An 18804-nucleotide genomic window follows, 5' to 3' on the forward strand; every position below is an offset into this window, starting at 1 on the left:
ACCTTTATCTTCACTTCTTACACTGTTGTACAATCTTTTTTGTAACAAAATTCAAACAAATAAACAGGGATTCAACTGCATTTTTTGGTTTTGAAATAATCTACCTATGTAATTAAACACCATCAGTGCCATCTAATAGTTCTCACAAAAATATATGTATGTACATATACTGATAAATTAGGTTAAGTTAGACTAGTTAGATGGCGGTTGAATGTTTGTTTAAGAACGATTTTCAACACTTGGAGAATAGACTCAAATATTTAAAATGCGATAGAAAAACTGGAAATAAAAGGAAAATAGCGAAGATAAAGGTTCTCCCCCTTTAAAGTCTGCTAACTAGGATTATTCTGCATATTTTTTTGGAATTATCAGGAGTGCTGACTTTGATTTTGATGTTAGAGCATACGCATCGGATTTTCCGGGTATAATCGAGTTCAATCGGCTAGGAAAATCGCAAACTGTAAGAGTTATTTTTCGAACAGAAGAATACCTGCATTTTACATCACACATGGCATTAAATTCAGTTATCAGCTTTTCCAAGTGGAACCTGATCGTATTCAGCCTAGGCGTTGTATTAAATGTCAAAGTTTTAACCATGGTCAAAATCAATGTAAATCTGAATGTTTCAAATGTGCCCGATGTAGCGGTAATCACAGACTAAAGACTCCCCAAGCCAAGCGCCAGTTAAATGCGCCAGTTGTAGCTCGAATGATCATCCAGTTTATAGCTTTATGTTCCGATTTTAAAGAAAATTAGTAAATGAATGTATTACTTCGTGTTACGTCCTTTAATTCAAATGGTGTGCAAGGGAAATTACCTGTATGTCATAGTTTTTTGAATGGAAAATCATCGTTATTATGTCCTTCAAGAACACCAACTCCTTGATCATTTGTTGAATCTTATTTCTAGTTTGTCTACTCAGCATGATATTTTTGCTGTTCCCACTACGCCGACTGGTGGGCGTCCTTCCGGTGGTTTAGCTTCTATTTTACCCGAGTCTCTTAATGCAACTATTTTAACAATTGATAAAAAAAATTTTTCTCGTAGTTTTTCAAACGTAGTTTTAATTAATTGTTATTTTCCGATGATTACCGTGATGATATTTCTTTTGATACGTTTAATCAATGCTGTTTTAATTTTAGTCGTTTTGCCTCTAGTTTACAGTCGAATTTTCGTACTTGTATTGTAGGTGATTTTAACTGTGATCCAAATATAGCAAATGAACAGGGTACAATTTTATCGTCTTGTCTTCCTAATTTTTCTGTTTTACCGTAGTCGCAGGATTTTACTTATATTCATTGGAGTGGTAGTACAACTAATATTGATCATGTTTTTCTTCTAACCCAAGTGATTTCTGCAAAAAGATTTCCCCGTTAGTGACCACATGCCGTTTCAGTTCCTTTTACCCCCTTTGCCTTCTCGCCCAATTCGTATTTCAGGTAATAAGCTTCCTAAATTTTTTGATCGGGTTGATAGGAATCCAAATTTTAAACCGCTTTACCAAGAAAAAGTTGAGACTAAAATTGATAAAGTTTTTATTCCTGATAGTTTGGACGCGATACAGTAATTCATCTTTGACTATTAATTGTGTTTATTTTGAATTAGTCCATTGCTTAAAGTACGGTGCTGCGGCAGTTTTTCTTACTAATAGGATAAGATAAAACGCGTAGAAACCTTTTTGGAGTCTCAATCCCTTATTGGTAAATTCTAATAAGGCGGCAAAGCAAGCGTATTGGAAATGGTGGGCGCTTGGTAAAACTAGAGACTCGCATCCAGCTTTTATGCTAATGAAAAAGAGAAAGGCCGAATTCCAAGCAGACCTCCGCCGTCATAATAACCTGATGATGGAAGAAGCTTCTTCAAACGTTGATAACAACAAGAATAAGAATCTCCTTTGGAAAGCTCTCCGAGGCAATAGGCGGACTAACACTCCTGATATTAATTCCACATCATCGCTAAAAGAGTGGGAAAATTACTTTTCTAAGTTGCCGACTTCGCATGGTTCCAACAGTGTTGTGTTGCAGTTAGATGAAAGGTTAAGAACTGTTCAACTGATTACAGGATATTTTACGTACAGCAATCAAAACGTTAAAGGCGCAGTCGGCTAAGGATCATGATGGCGTATTTTCTAACCACCTCAAACTTGCTCCTTCTTTTCTTATTACTCTACTGGCATTTTCAACCTTTTACTTACTACCAGTTTAGTACCATCGTCATTCTATATTGGTATTGTAACGCTTATTCCTAAGAGCGAGAAGAATGACTTGTCATTTTGTAGTTCCTGGAGGCCGATTACTAGGGGTTCTATGATTGGGAAAGTGTTTGAGTTGTGTTTGAAGGATCTTTTTGAAATTATCGACGTTGGTTCTAATCAAGTTGATTTCAAAGAGAGGTTTGGGATATGACCACGCAGTTAAGTTATTTAGCATCTTTTTCAGCAAGTGTTTTTTTGCATCTTTTTTCTTTTTAAGCGTTTGATCAATATTTGATATTTTTCGATTGTTAGCGTTATCATTTGTCTTTTCTTTATATTTATATAGTAGCCTACTCCTTATTTTTTAAGGGAAATAAAAAATAAACAAATTATAAAGTAAGAACTGTTTTCTTAACATGTTTCCTTATGCAGTGGTAAAATCCCTGGCTTTTACCTAATCTTTATTCATAAGCAGTTAACATAAAATTTATTTGTACATATTTAAGCGGAAAAAATAAATATATGGTACTAATCGCAACAAAAGCTCCATGACCTGTACAGGAGGGAGAAGACACAGTTATTTTTTTAAGCAGTTAGAAAAAAAATTGTTGAAATTGCCGCTCAAAGGCTTCAGGGGGGAATATAAGCGTATTAAGTTCGTTTAGAAGTGGTTAATAACATAAAAAAAAAATTGTTGAAATTGCCGCTCAAAGGCTTCAGGGGGGAATATAAGCGTATTAAGTTCGTTTAGAATTATTTAATAACATACTAAATGTTAGTAATATCATGCAATATTTTACCATAGGATTATATTAATGAATTACTGGATATTAATATCATATTAAAAGCTTAGGATTATGATTTGCGTTTGTTTATCAAATTTTTAATATTATAATTTACCGACTGAAACTTTTTTAGTTTGAAATCATGTGCATTTTTGTTGCTTCAATATTATCATATTATATCGATTAAATAGGTCACTTTAAACGGGATTCCCAAATGGGGAACCTTTTCGCCAAAAAGCTAGATAGCTTTTTTATTTTTAATTTGCCAAAAATATAAGAAATACATAGGTGGATAAAGCACAGAGTAGCATTTTACTGTCATAAGACACAAAATACATACTGCTTAAAAGAAGAGTTCGATCTGACAAGGAAATACCTTGACAATAAGGTTCGGTACAAAATTATGTTGACAAAAACCAAAGAAGTTTACATAAAAAAAAAACTTATCGGAACAAGAGCTGACATTATTTTTTCAATTATTCTCGTCTTTTGATTTTGGATGACATTGGTGATATTGTCTAACTCTCAGGCAGTGCTGCAACAAGTACTCCAAATTTTTACTTAAGTATCAAGTATTAAGTATTCATTGTTTTTTTTACTTAAATATTAAGTAATAAGTACTTTCCAAATTCTTACTTAAGTATCAAATATCAAGTACTTGCCAAAATTGTACTTAAGTATTACTTCAAGTATTTATTCTATATATATATATATATATATATATATATATATATATATATATATATATATATATATATATATATATATATATATATATATATATATATAAAAGTAGATAGTCTTTTTACATAAATTATCACTGGAAGACCGAATCCGAGAAGGCACGTCTATTAAACCAAATCAAGCAATTATTTTTCTGTTTTGGTGCCATCTAGGAAGCCGGAGGAGGAATTTGCAATATCTGAAATAAGCCGCGCGTAGAGTATGGGGATTTATTTTACGAAACAGATGAGCCATGCCTGATAAAAACAAAAGCACGGGGGCGCAATAAGTATTATAAATCATGCACAAACCGTTGCGGTAGTAACGGCTTTTGTTTGGGGATATTTTTCCGTAAGCGACGCGTAGGTTTTTCACGGCTTGATTCACTAGGGATGAAAAGGTAGTGGAAAGTGCTGGACCGAAACACAGACTAAGCCAACTAACTAAAGAAGAACATGGCAGAATTGCAGTCCCAGCAACGAATGGAGCAACCACATAAGGGCTATTAAAACAAATAAACTCGCATTTAGACGCATTAACTGACGGTCCAATCTTAGATAGTTCATTGGTTAATATAGTAAAATCATAAAGCAATCCACGGCGAGTCCGAGCAACAAGAAGAACGTCGTCTGCATATGCAACTGAAGACGAACCAATATTACTGTAAGAAACAGAACTTTTAAGGGGACGCAGGAATGATGTAAGCACACATTTAAATATACTAGAAGACAATACAGCAGAAGTTGCAACCTATCTATTTCTAGCAGCAGTTTTCACACCATGAAGTGGCAAAAACCATGAGACTAAGTCGAAAATCTTTTGAGAAAAAAGGAATAAAATAAGAGCTAAGAGCTCATATGGCATGAGCTCTAGCAAAATTATAAGAATCAATAGATTAATTTAAAAGAAAAATCAGAGGCTTAATGCTGGTTGACATTTAAAATAAGAGCTCTCTGACACAAGGTCCTTTTAAATATCAAAATTCATTAAGATCCAATCACCCACTCGCAAGTTAAAAATACCTCATTTTTCTAATTTTTTCTCTCCCTTGAGCCCCCCCGCAGATGGTTGAATCGGGGAAATAAACTTTATCAAGTCAATTTGTGCAGGTCCCTGACACGCCTACCAATTTTATTGTCCTAGCACGTCCAGAAGTACCGAACTCGCCGAAGCACTGGACCCCCTAACTACCCCAAAGAGAGTGGATCCAGTTCGGTTTCGCCAATCACGTATCTACGACATTTGCTTATTCTAACCACCAAGTTTCATCCCGATCTCTCCACTCTAAGCGTTTTCCAAGATTTCCGGTTTCCACCTCCAACTCTCCACCAATGTCACCAGAACTGGTCAGGGTTTAAAATAAGAGATCTGAGACATGAGTTCCTTCTTAATATCAAATTCAAAAATACCTCTCGAACGGTCACCCGCTCTTAAGCTAAAAATACCTCAATTTTTTTAATGTTGCCGAATTAACACCCCCTCCAACTCCCCCAAAGAGAGCGAATCCATTTCGGTTATGTCAATCACGTATCTAGGACATGTGCTTATTCTTCACCAGAACTGGTCAGGGTTTAAAATAAGAGATCTGAGACATGAGTTCCTTCTTAATATCAAATTCAAAAATACCTCTCGAACGGTCACCCGCTCTTAAGTTAAAAATGCCTCAATTTTTTTAATGTTGCCGAATTAACACCCCCTCCAACTCCCCCAAAGAGAGCGAATCCATTTCGGTTATGTCAATCACGTATCTAGGACATGTGCTTATTCTTCCCACCAAGTTTCATCCTTATCACTCCACTCTAAGCGTTTTCCAAGATTTCCGTCCCCCCCCCCCCAAATCCCCTCAATGACACTGGATCCGGTCGGGATTTAAAACATGAGATCTAAGTTACGAGGTCCTTCTAATATGAAATTTCATCCGATGAAATTCGAGATCCGATCGCTCCTTCGTAAGTTAAAAATACCTAATTTTTTCTGATTTTTTAGAATTAACCTTCCCCCCAACTCCCCAAAAGAGAGTGAATTCGTTCTGTTTATGTGAATCAAGTATCTAGGACTTGTGCTTATTTTTCCCTCTAAGTTTCATCCCGATCCCTCCACTCTAAGAATTTTCCAAGATTTTAGGTTTCCCCCTCGAATGTCACCTGATCCGGTCGGAATTTAGAGTAAGAGCTCTGAGACATGATATCCATCTAAATATCAAATTTAATTAAGATCCGATCTAATTTTTAGTCGAATCGGGGAAACAACCAGTTCAAATTTAATCTGGTCTGGACCCTGATACGCCTGCCAAATTTCGTCGTCCTAGCTAATCTGGAAAAGCCTAAACTAGCAAGACCGAAACTGACAGACCGACAGACCTACAGAATTTGCGATCACTGTATGTCACTTGGTAAATACCAAGTACCATACAAAATAATTTTTCTCTTGGGACGGAATATTTGGTTGAAGGTTGGCTTCAGTATGACTTATTTTGGAAAAGGGTTATTTCCAGGCTTTGGATAAGCCATGGGTAGAAGTAGTTATAGGCCCTACTAACCTGAAGGAAAACTCGACTTTCTTAAAACTTGAAACCCCCTCGCCCTATTTTAGATATGGCTTGTGATACCAGAGCTCGATATGAGCCCTGATCCTAGTCATCTTTGGTCTAGCTTTCATTTGGATCCGTTGCTCCATTCACAAGTTATACTAAATTAAACCAAAAGCTTGACTTTTTTCAGCACTTAAACCCCCTCTCCCTCGTTCTATTTGAGCTAGGGGTTTCATCTCAAAACTTGATGCCTGTTACGGTCTTAGGCTACTTTGGTTCAATATTCACTGAGATCCATCAACCTCTTGCAAGCTACACTGAATTGAGTGAAAAACTCAACTTTTAATTAAGCTTGGGTCTCCATCCCAGAACTCAATGCATATCATACTCTTAGACATCTTTATTCAATTTTCATCGAAATTCATCTCCATATGCAAGTTACAGTGAATTAAATGAAAAACTCGAATTTTTTTTTAACACTTAAAGCCCCATCGCCCTAATTAAGCTCAATTTTAATCAAAATAGTTCAATTTCAATACAAATCCACTACACTCGATTGCACAGACGGACGGACAGACAGACAGATCTCAAAAACCTATCTTGATGGATATTTTCCACTGTCCAAATAGGTGATGATACCTGCATGATGATATGCCATTGTTTTTCTTGTTTTGGATCCAATTAGCCAACATGGCTACCTAAGACGCTGTAAAATCCCTCTGTCCGTCTGTCTGTCTGTCCGTCCGTCTGTGTAATCACGTATAGGGGGAGAAACGTTGGTTGGATTTGGATGAAAATTTTGATGTTTAGATTTAGTGCCAAGGATCATGAGATACATCAAGTTGAAAGATGAGAACCCTAGCTCAAATAAAACAGGGGGGAGAGGGCTTTACCTGCTAAAAGCAGTTTTTCGTTTAATTCAGAGGAACTTGCGAATGGAGTGATGGATCTGAATGAGAATTGAACCAAAGAGGCCTAAGACCATGACACATATCAAGTTTTGAGATAAAGACCCTATCTTAAATATAAGAAGGAGGAGTGGGTTTTAATTCCTGAAAAATTTAAGTTTTCTGTTTAATTTAGTATAACTTGCAAATGGAGTAACGGATCCAAATCTAAACTAGACCGAAGATGCCTAAGATCAGGGCTCATATCGAGTTCCGGTATCGCAAAACCTATCTCAAATAGGGCAAGAGGGAGAGGGTCTCAAGTCTTAATAAAGTTGAGTTTTCCTTTAATTTAGTAGGGCCTATAACTTATGAATGGAGTGACAAATCTGAAGTCAGATTCGTCTGAATACCTGAATTTGCTGAAACGAATTTGACAAAATACCACTGCATTGGATCCTGCTAGAATTACCTAGCAGGCCGACCTGGCCGAGTGGGTTGGTGCGCTGGATTCGGGATCCTTTATCTGAGAGGACACGGGTTCGAATCCCAGTGTACCCAATTCTTCAGTTTGGGACGGGGGTCAGTGGCGTGACTCTGTAAGCTTAGCCATAGTCGACCCAGCTCTAAATGGGTACCTGGAGAAATCTGGAGAAGGTAAACAGGAAGGGTGTGCGAAAGCACAGGATGGCTGGCCCCCAGCCTCCCATTGCACTTCCTGGCTGAAGGGCCAAGAAACGGAGATCAACACCGCCGGTACGGACTGTAAAGTCTAATGCCGTACCCTTTACCTTTTTTTATTGCAGACAACATTTAGATGGGCAAAGATTCATAGCTTCAGTAGTTTTACCAATAATATGGTCCTAAAGATGATGAAATGGTAGAAATCTGGTTCAGTTGACGAGATGACAAAACTTAAACATTAATGGTAGAAATATAAGCCCAAGCGGACTATAGTATGCAACATTTAGCACAAGACAAGGGATTTTAGCTCACTGTCGACCTGTGAACTGCGAAATAATTTCAATTTTCTTTGTTATATAACTTTTAAACAAAAATTAAACCAAGTGTTAATAATACTATAATTTTTTTTGTCAAAAACAAATACCTTATTTCATATACAAAAATAGGGCATGTAGGTATATCTGAGTTTACTCTAAATCTAAAGGGTGATGTTTTCTTGTACATTGCCAAAGCACAGACACACAAAAGCTATATCTGAGTTGGCTCTAAATCTAAAGGTGATGTTTTCTTGTACATTGCCGAAGCACACACACACAAAATTTTCGTGTCAAAGGTAAAGTATTTGAAAAACAAGTACATTAAAAGTATCTGAAGTAATAAGTATTTCGTAATCTTACTTAAGTATCAAGTAATAAGTACACCCTAGAGTTTTTACTGAAGTACAAGTACAAGTAATGGAAAATTTTACTTAAGTAGTACTTCATGTAAAAGTACTTCAAGTAAGTGACAGCACTGCTCTCAGGTCAATGAGTTTTGGATTTGCATTTAGATACGTAACAATGACAAATTGGCTACAAATTTTGCTTTGATTAGACATGGAGTAAGTGTCTAAAAATAGTAAAGAATTTACTGAAAATGCCTTTCATTCCATGCCCTACAAAAAACATTCTGTATAGCACTCCTTTTTAGAAACTGTTCGAAAAAACTGATCAGCTCAAAATAAGCTCAATATTTTTCTGATTTGCTAAATATCTACTTTGGTTGGCTCCGTGGTAGAGAAGCTCACAAATTATAACTAAATTCAAAGTTATGGACCTCAAATTCTTATTTGCATGGCTAATTGCAAAACATAATCACAAAATTGAACTTCACCAAAATTAAAAGAATTCAAGTTTTAAAGCACCGTTTTTATTCATCACCGTTTATATATATATATATATATATATTTACTATTTATATATTTACTGAGTACCTGTCCTTCGAAGGCATCAATAACGAACTGTAGTGCACCAGGTTCGACACATTCAATGCACTTTTGAACCACGTGATTTCCATTTTGATCCTTAACACACTTGAGAACGTGCCCATCTAACTCTCGAACTATTTCCTTTTGCTGTTCAGTACCTATGCTTTCCAAGGCTTTTTGGATTACTCGACATCCATACATTTGTAAAGCCAAAGCCAATACATGACCACGGAGCTGATAAAGAGAGAAAGTGTTGTAATCACATTATGGTCAACCCTACATAACACAAACTACATATAACCAATAATGAAATAAAATAGGATCAAAAAAAGAGGACCGATTTCACCTAATTTACAACAAAATTGAGAAGATGTTTCGGTAAAGGTCTCCGTAGGATCATATCCAGTTTTAGAAGAACGTTTTACAAAAAAAGATATTTAAAAAATAAAAAATGAAACCTTGTAGACACCAGCGGGGTCTCAGGGAGTATTTACTTAGCTTTTCAAAAGTATAAGAGACGAATTCGACCCCCTCCCCCGTCTTATCATAGAAATGATACTATATAAAAAAAAAAAAAAAAAAAAAAAAAAAAAAAAAAAAAAAAAAAAAAAAAAAAAAAAAAAAAATCTTTTAGTTCCGTTGTGGACTGCTAGCTTTTCTCCAATCACTTTCCAATTATAATGGATGTATAGATTCAATATTTACTGATCTTGAGTTGATTCCCAGAAATGTAAATTGTATTTTGCTTTGTTCTATTTGCTTTGATCCTTTTAATAAATATGCAATTGTTAACTTTTTTGAAGATACTGATACGCACTTAACAAATACTTATATACAGAAGTAGACACAAACTTTTCCCTTAGGATGGATGAGAGGAACGGGAGGGGGCGTAGGTCCTTTACCCCCCCCCCCCAAAAAAAAACTCCTAAAAGTTCTAACACCACTGACAGAAAAAGGATACATTCGGCAAAGTAAATAAGCCGTCAGAGAATTTTCGTACGATGAATAGGGGAGGGGGCAAACTGGGGAATGCACTCAGTTACATATGTACGCTAGCCGAAGAACCTGTCGGATGACCGACAAAAAAAAACCGAACTATTTGACCCCTTCCCACAAACACAATACTCTAAAGCCCCCCTCACTATTTTCAACTTATCGAAAACTATTTCGAATTTTCAACTGAATCCTCTGCCGTGAGTCCATGCAGGGCCCACTCATCAGACTATGCGAAAAATTCGTCTGACTGCATACTATCTCTTTTACCTGTACCCAATACTCACTTGCCTTCAGGTGTAAAACTAAATTTCAAAGTTAGAAACTAACTGACTGAGGGTAAACCGTCTCCCGAGATATACACGACTCAGGTAATGAGACATTGTCATGTCGTACTGGTTAGTTATAACAGATACGTATCGACGGTACAAAGAAATATACATACGAGAAAGATACATAAATAGCATTTCAAATACCTTTCCAGCTAAGGCTATCTTTTGTTCAGGAGTACCAAATTCAAAAAATTTCTGAATGACATAATTGCCAAATACATCAGTCATTAAGGCGTAAGCCGCTGCTACTATTTCATTGAAAATCATCTGTTTCTCATTAGGGGGAGCTCTCTCTAGTTTCTGTTGAATAAACCGGGAACCATGCTGATCTTGGCTGAATTCAACTACGTGGTTGGCTAAATCTCTCAGCTGCAGGTTAGGAAATCTATTATTCCTGAAAATATAATGGATATGGTAATAGATGTATTTTAATTATATAAAGCTTAATAAGCCAGCAATTCTCTTTTTAAAGAACTTGAAAGCATCAGACTACTTTTAACTTAATGTGTTAAGTGTGAAATCTTAGAATAAGACAAATAAGATTTATTTACAAGCAATAATTAATACCAATGATCAACAAATGTTCAGTCAAATACTCAAAATCAATCAAGGATATAACTGAATAACTTAATGTCCGAACAAGCGACGTCTTTTGTTGATCGTTTCATGGATACATCCGATTCTACCCCAGGGTGAAACATTAATACATTCAACCCTGTACATAGAGGGAGAGGGAGAATGCTTTTTCATAATACTATAAATTGAGATAGAATCGGTATTTCTATGTATACAAACATAAATATACTTTTTTAAGAATCAATAATATATATATATATATATATATATATATATATATATATATATATATAGAGAGAGAGAGAGAGAGAGAGAGAGAGAGAGAGAAAGAGAGAGAAAAAAAAAGAAAGAAAGAAAAAAAAAAAAGAGAGAGAGAGAGAGAGAGAGAGATGAGAGAGAGAGAGAGAGAGAGAGAGAGAGAGAGAGAGAGAGAGAGAGAGAGAGAGAGAGAGAGAGAGAGAGAGAGAGAGAGAGAGAGAGAGAGAGAGAGAGAGAGAAAGAGAGAGAAAGAGAGAGAAAGAGAGAGAAAGAGAGAGATGAGAGAGAAAGAGAGAGAGAGAGAGAGGAGAGAGAGAGAGAGAGAGAGAGAGAGAGAGAGAGAGAGAGAGAGAGAGAGAGAGAGAGAGGAGAGAGAGAGAGAGAGAGAAGGGTGAGCATTTTAAGGCGATATTTCACAAGTTTTAAATACTACTGTCATATTTTGCACCTTCTATAACAATAAACTTGTTTGGTTATTTTTACACGATAAAATCAGGCCAGTAAACACTCATAAAGCCCTTTTCCAAAGATAATACAATACATTAAGACAAGACAAACCTAAAGTCTTCAAGAAGTCGTGATCTTCCAGAAGCCTTGTCCATTCCTCCGCTAGCTGTTCGCGTCTTCACACCCTGACCAAACAAGTTGGCCGAGCTAAACATTCCGTTGGGGGTAAGTGCACCGCTACGGTATTTCATTTCAGAGCCAGGGGCTGCAGACATTACCCTAGTTCCAGGTATAATTGGTCCTAGCCCTAGCTGGAGACCAGATGTCACAGTGTTGCTTAGACCCAGTGGGGGTGGAGTTAATGAGCCAGACAGTCCACCTAATGGACCTGGTGACGCAGTTACTGTACCTAAAATAAATGATGCCTATTAAAAACGAAGACAAGACTTCATTTGTTTCGTTTTCTTTTCATTGAAACTCAGTAGTATACTAGAATGAATACCGACAGGTCCCCATTTCGTTTCATCCTTACAGAGATACATTTGGAATACCTCCAGAAGATAAATCTCTGGATAGGAAAAAGGTTTTCACAAATAGATAAGTGTAGATAAGCTGGTGTATCAGAACAAAGAATGTTTTGTGACACAGTCAGCCGTATGTCACGCTTACTGGTAACCTGTATAGCAACAACCGAGTTGCTTGTGTTGCACAACCAATAGCCATTCTGCTCAAATAGACCGTTACTTTCTAGTCCCGTTCCGGAACAACTTCTGGCTTGAACTTTGCACAAGGTTTAATGGACCTGATTGAAGAATCTGTTAAGTTTGCATTTTGATCTAAAAAGAGTAACGTTTTTTTTTTCATTTTTTTTTTTTTTTATTAACATTATTTAATAAGGAACATGGGAGAGAAGGTACGGTATAACCTTATCTTTCGGGGACGGAGAATGTCCAAGATATCACAGCCCAAGGAGTTAGGAATTCACGGGAAACCCCCCCTCTCCGTCCTGAAATGTTCATTTCTCAGAACTTGACTTGGTATTCGTCTTTTCATGACGGATACAAAATAAAGTTAGACCTAAAATAAGTACAAATTAGCTTATGAAAAATGTCTAACCGAAGAAGCGCAGACGTACTCCAAATTAAAATAATAAAACCTAAAATAGACAGAAACTGCAACAGGCAAAGAAAAGAAACGAGACAAAACGAATCAGTTTCGTAGATGAACTTCGCATAATAGAATATAACTTTTAGGTTTATATTTCTCAAATGAACGTCTGATCAGCCATTATTTTATTTTCTATTACCTTTTTAAAGTTCAATTGGAAAGCAATTCTACTCTTTAATTTTTTTTTCTGACGTTTTTCGTTTCTTTTTTTTTTACACTGAGGACAGCTAAGTGGTGGTCTCGGCTGAAATACTTGCATTTACCTTCTTTTGTTTTCACTGGGATTAAAATAGCTTCTTTTGTTTGCACTGGGATTAAAATACCTTGTTTTGCCATGTTTTCTCGTATTGTCAGGCTTAACCAGCGCAGTCTTAAAAAATATTGCTGTAAAGAAGTCATGACTTGAGCATTAGCGGTAGTTGTTGCACAAGTTCTGTGTATTTAACTAAAGAAAAGTCATACATTATTTGTGGAAATACGTAAGATATATATTGCATTATTAGCCTTAGATTTGTAATCAGCGACTTCAGATATACCTAAGACAACTTCGATGAGAGGCCTATTACGGACGATCCAGTCATATAAACTAAAAATCTTTGCATGACGCTATTTTCAACAAGGTGTGACATGTTCACATTTTAATTAATATTTATTTATTAACCCTAGCTTTAAATGGGCTAGTTGCAGAATAAAAGACCCTCGTCCTTAGGACCGCACAAATCATGTCCATTTAGAGACCAAGAACTTTCATTTTGCGAACAAATGAGCCATACTTTAAGGCTCTAAGAAAATCTATGCTATATGATATGGCCGAAAAAAGATAGGATATACCGTTCTTTTTCAAATCAGCATTTTTTTATTGTCTTTACTACGAACTTGAATCTTTTTAGATAATATAATTTTAAGGAATAAGCAACAAAGTTTCCCATTTAACTCATTCAATTCAAGACCCTTAGACCAGTGATCTAGAGAACTAGCAATTCAAACCATTGGCCCCACGGTACAGAGATATTGGCTACGGCTTAAGGAAAGCTACTCGCAAGACAGGATCTATGCATGGCGGAGTCTATTCATTTACTATTATTTTTCGAGTCAGCTAAAATACTAATGAAACAGGTAAAAAACAACGTTTCACAGTCTATTTGTTCATACAAGACACATTCAGGGAGAGATGGAAAATGGAAAATGCAAAACATTCTCAGCAGTTCAAGTGAAGTGTCCCGGTCAATAGGCCACTTGCATAATGTGAAACCGGTTTGCACACATTACAAAGGTGCGCAATTAATCTAGCAGATTTTTTGTCAATCCTGCTTAAGGCTTAATGTCAATCTAATACCTTTATTTGGAAAGAGTTATACTCTTTGAACAAGAAAATTCCAACTGTTTAATTACTTGATAATTACTTGGCATAATATTGTAATACGGCACAGCGGGGGGGATATCCGTAGTAAGCTGTATATGGCATAACAAAAAATGTTTATTCAATTTTGAGCTTTAACTTGTTCTATAGTTTCTGGCAGGAAAAAATCAATTCGTGATCTTAAAAAAAAGAACGAAAAAACTAAATTTAAAATTAAACCGCTTACTGAAATTTAAAGAAGCTCTTAAAGCGCCAGTCAAATACAGATCAATTAGAGTGCCATGCCTAAGCATGTATGACTGAGAAGGCATCTGCTTAGTAAGGATAAATATAGAGACAAAAGTAGCTTTTCTAATAGGCAGACTTTCACAGAAGTGTCGACTGTAGAACAAGATGCTTGGCGATAACTATTGGAACAAAGAAAGGAATTTTATGTGTGAACGGGGGCTGTATGGGGGCCTTGCATGAGCACCTAAGCAAGCCACCACCAGAAATACTATTTCGTAAAAATCCTGAGGGGCGGGAGGGGGGTGGGCACAGTTGGAGCCAGATTTCCCAAATCAAGTGAAAAAAACTATAAAAACTGATAAATGATATAGTACCCTAAGGGTGAAGATTTACTAAAAGAAACCTGACCCGTTTCTGTGGATGCTTGAATTAAGCAGCCTTGTCTTGATTTGACAAAATTTTTGAAGAAACTAAACTTCAGCTGGGAGGGGTGTATGAAAAATCTAGGTCTGGGCCTGCTCCATAGAAAATTACGCCCCTGGCTACTAACCACCCTAGTTGGCAATTTTAGTTAGCTCTTTACCAAAAATCAGAGTGTTTAAATAAGAAAGCCCGATTTGAAAAGCTTATTATTTTATTTTTGATGTTGGCAACATTGTGTTTTCATATTTTTTTTTATCACTGATCCTTGAGGTACGTTTTGATGCTGTGATTTTGTTTTCCAACTTAATATTTGGGGTGTATAGTCATGGAAAAATACTGTACGGAACAACGAGTGTTGATCGTGAAAACTCATTACAAAAATTGTGGAGTTTAGCAGAAACCGTTCGAAAACCTGATACGATTTAGGAGCAACAATATTACCCTAAATGAATCCACGGCTCGTACTGATCAAGAAATTTGAAAAAAAAAAATTACGGTCAACAGAAGAAAGCAAAAACCAGAGATACGGTTTGGCGTGCAATTTGGAATAGGGGTTTAATCGATTATTTTTTAAGATGACCAAGGAAGAGCTGTTACGGCGAATGGAGTTCGTTATCGGGTGAAACTTACTAGTTTTCTTTGGCCCTGGTTTGATCAAACGAACATCGAAAATTTCTGGTTCCAACAAGACAGTGCAACTTGCCACACTTCCCAAGACACAATCACTCTGTTGCGTGAGAAGTTCCAAGACAGCCTAATCTTGTTACGAGACCAAAACTATCCACCACGACCATGTGACCTGAAATCTCGTGACTTTTTCTTATAGGAGTACACTAAGTCACGAGTTTACAAAAAATAACCCTGTAATTTGTTACAACCCAAGCAAGAAATTCAACGGGCTCACAACGAAGTTGATGGGGAAATGTGTGAGCGAGTGATGATTAATTCCCTGGACAGAACGAGAATTTGAAGGACTAACATGAGGAGTTGTATGCTCGATATTCTGTTTCACGTGTAACCTCAACATCTGGTGAAGAATATGGTGTTTTGTGGGCTTTTTCAAAAAATAAATTCAATTTATAGTAGATTCAAATCCAGGGTTCTTTTTCAAAAACCCTTTATATATATATATATATATATATATATATATATATATATATATATATATATATATATATATATATATATATATATCGGGATATATATCGGATTTAATTATTATTCGGATGTATCCGAATCGGGCTCCTGGATTTAACAGATGATTACCTAAAGATGAAGTGCCTGCAGTTAAATGTTCAGAAATCAAAAGTGATCATATTTAACAAGAGGAATGATAAATGTGAATGTAAAATTTGGTTTCAGGGGTAAGAGATACAAGTTATGGATAAAATTAATTATCTTGGTTATATTTTTGAAAGTAATGGAAGATGGAATTCTTATATAAAGGAAACGTTAAACCGTGGAAGAGCAGCAATGTTTACAATTTTCCAGAATAATGTAATGGGAATAAAGAATTTGTCGTTACATAAAAGGGTCTTTTTATCAAGAATAATGCCCATTCTACATTGTGGAGCAGATTTGGGGGTACAAGAGAGCGGCTCAGATAGAGAGTATTCAATTAGGGTATTTTAAGAGATTGTTTGGGCTACATAGAACAACTTATTCCCAGTTTTTAAAAGGCGATCCAGGTATATGACCTCTAATAAATTACAGACTAGACTCAATGGTTAAATTTTGGTTGAGAGTCGTCGAGTTACCGAGCGACAGGTTGCTTAAGGCAGCTTATGAAGATTTATTCTCGCAGGAAAAAAAAAAGGATCAAGGACCACTGAAAATAAAAGACATTTTAGACAAAACAGGGTTTTCCTTTGTTTGGAATGAAGTTAAGAGGACCAACGGATATAAATGTAAATTGGAGAATGAGATTAAGATAGTACTAAAGAATCAAATGATTCAAAAATGGAGTGAGGAGATAAAACAAATCAGAAACATTAAAGTTTCATAAGGATGTTAAGGTGGTTTATGGGCAGGAGTTCTACTTTAAGCTGAATTTACCAGCTAGATATTTGACGTTGTGGATGCAGCTCAGGGCTAACTGCCTGCCAATTAGTGCAAGATTTGTAAAATATTCTCAAGAAAGATGTTCCAATGAAGACAGATACACTTGTCCGCTTTGCAGAATTAAAGAGGATTATTTAGTGCATTGCTTAAGCCGGTGCCTGGGGCTATCTACGATAAGGGAAGGGAAATTCGGAAATAATGAGTTGATACTTCCAGGTGTCTTAAATAGTAGGTCGCCTCAGTTTATTTGCAGAGTTGCAAGGTATCCGGAAATTTTGTTAAATAAAAAAAAAAAATAAATAAAGAAAAAAACATCTCAGTATAAAGTAAATGTAATGTTTTATTTATGTCTTTTTCCGAGTGATAAGCGTTCTTTTCAAGGATCTTTTTGTTAGGTATTAAGCACTAGCATTAGGTTAATACAGTGTTTAGTTTAAGCGTTTTATGATGATCGCTGATCAAAGTTTAGGTTATTTGCGTTTTTCGTTTGTTATTGTACTGTGTTCATAGCAGCATATTTAGCTTTAAAATACACTTAACTATCTATATAATAATGCAGCCTACTGGCTGCATTATCTACATCTACGAGGAATGCTGCAGAAAGTAGCAGCACCCCAGATCTTAAAAACCAGTTTCTGTTCATTTCAAGTAGTAGTATGTACCCATTTGAAAAATAATAAAGGAATAATGTACAGAACTGACTGAATGAGAAAAGAAAATGCAATGTACTCTATTGGTTTTATCTATGTCTATATAAACAAGTTTTCATTGGGTTGAAGAACCGTTAATGCGAAAGATCGTTAATGCGAGATGCAAGTTTTTAAAAATTTGCAAAAAAGCAATAGTGAAGATATTCTTTTAGGCGGTACAACGCTCTAAAAACAATGACAGCAGATAATAATTAAATTCAATACTTGAAATTATTTTTATTATGAAAGATATTATAAAAATAGATAAGAAGAGCCGATAGTACCTCAATTACTTTTTGTCCCGTATACTCCAGTTATTAGGTCACTTTTATAATCTAAAATCCGGTTTTTACCGTAATGTGTTACTAGTACGCATCCAATCAAATGAGCAAAGAACAAGCGACTTTTTCTTTTGGCCTGATGTATCAGATAGGAAATAATTTAATGTGTAATGAAAATTTCCACTTTTTTGTTTCACTGAAGTATACGTACCCTGCTAAAAAATACGGTTTTATGACAAGCCTACATCTGTTACATGCATCAAAAGGACAAGATACTTATATCATTGGATTCATTAGTTTCACATCTAACCATTCATAAAGCCAAAATTATGATGTCATAGTGGCTTTTTCTTAGAGGATCGTCTAAGCTTGTTTAAAAACTCGTTAAATTTCCTATTTTTCCATGTTTTAGCTTATTTAAACATATTTTAAATCTAAAAAAAAGAGAAAAAAAAATGCAGAGAAGATTCTAACAACAAAATTCAGCAGATGGATAATGCTTAATTTCAGATATGGAATGAAAGAATAATTGTCCTCTTGCGTTGAAACGTTAAAACAGCAAGACTATAGAAACAAAACACACCAAAAACTTTCACAAAGACCATATATATTAGTGACAATTTCTGATAAATTACAATGGGATGAGAATCGCAGCTAGTTGTAAATTGTGCTATAAATTACATTTATGAACTTTGCAGAATTTATTTATTTTTATGGCTTAAAGAAGAGCCATGAGCTCATACGGCACTTGTGACGAGGTCAGAAGAGCCAAGAGCATCTTCCCACTAAGTTTCTTTACGATCCCTCCACTCTAAACGTTTCAAACGTCCAAGATTTCCGGTTTTCCCATCCAACTCCCCCCAATGTCACGGGATACAGTCGGGATTTAAAAAAGAGCCCTAAGACACGAGATCCTTCTAAGTATAAAATTTCATTAAGA

General features: G+C 35.7%; 1 protein-coding gene across 2 annotated transcripts in view; it reads right to left on the bottom strand.

Moving 5' to 3' along the window:
- Positions 1 to 18804, bottom strand: part of LOC136040879 (pumilio homolog 2-like) — a 199080-nt gene that overhangs the window by 11276 nt on the left and 169000 nt on the right. For both annotated transcript variants that reach the window (XM_065725279.1, XM_065725280.1), the window contains 3 exons: positions 11767 to 12064; positions 10519 to 10768; positions 9056 to 9283 (listed from right to left, as the gene is read on the bottom strand). In XM_065725279.1, the coding sequence (XP_065581351.1) occupies positions 9056 to 9283; positions 10519 to 10768; positions 11767 to 12064 (776 nt within the window). The remainder of the gene's footprint in view (positions 1 to 9055; positions 9284 to 10518; positions 10769 to 11766; positions 12065 to 18804) is intronic.

Source organism: Artemia franciscana, chromosome 21 (assembly GCF_032884065.1).
Source record: "Artemia franciscana chromosome 21, ASM3288406v1, whole genome shotgun sequence".
Taxonomy (NCBI): domain Eukaryota; kingdom Metazoa; phylum Arthropoda; class Branchiopoda; order Anostraca; family Artemiidae; genus Artemia; species Artemia franciscana.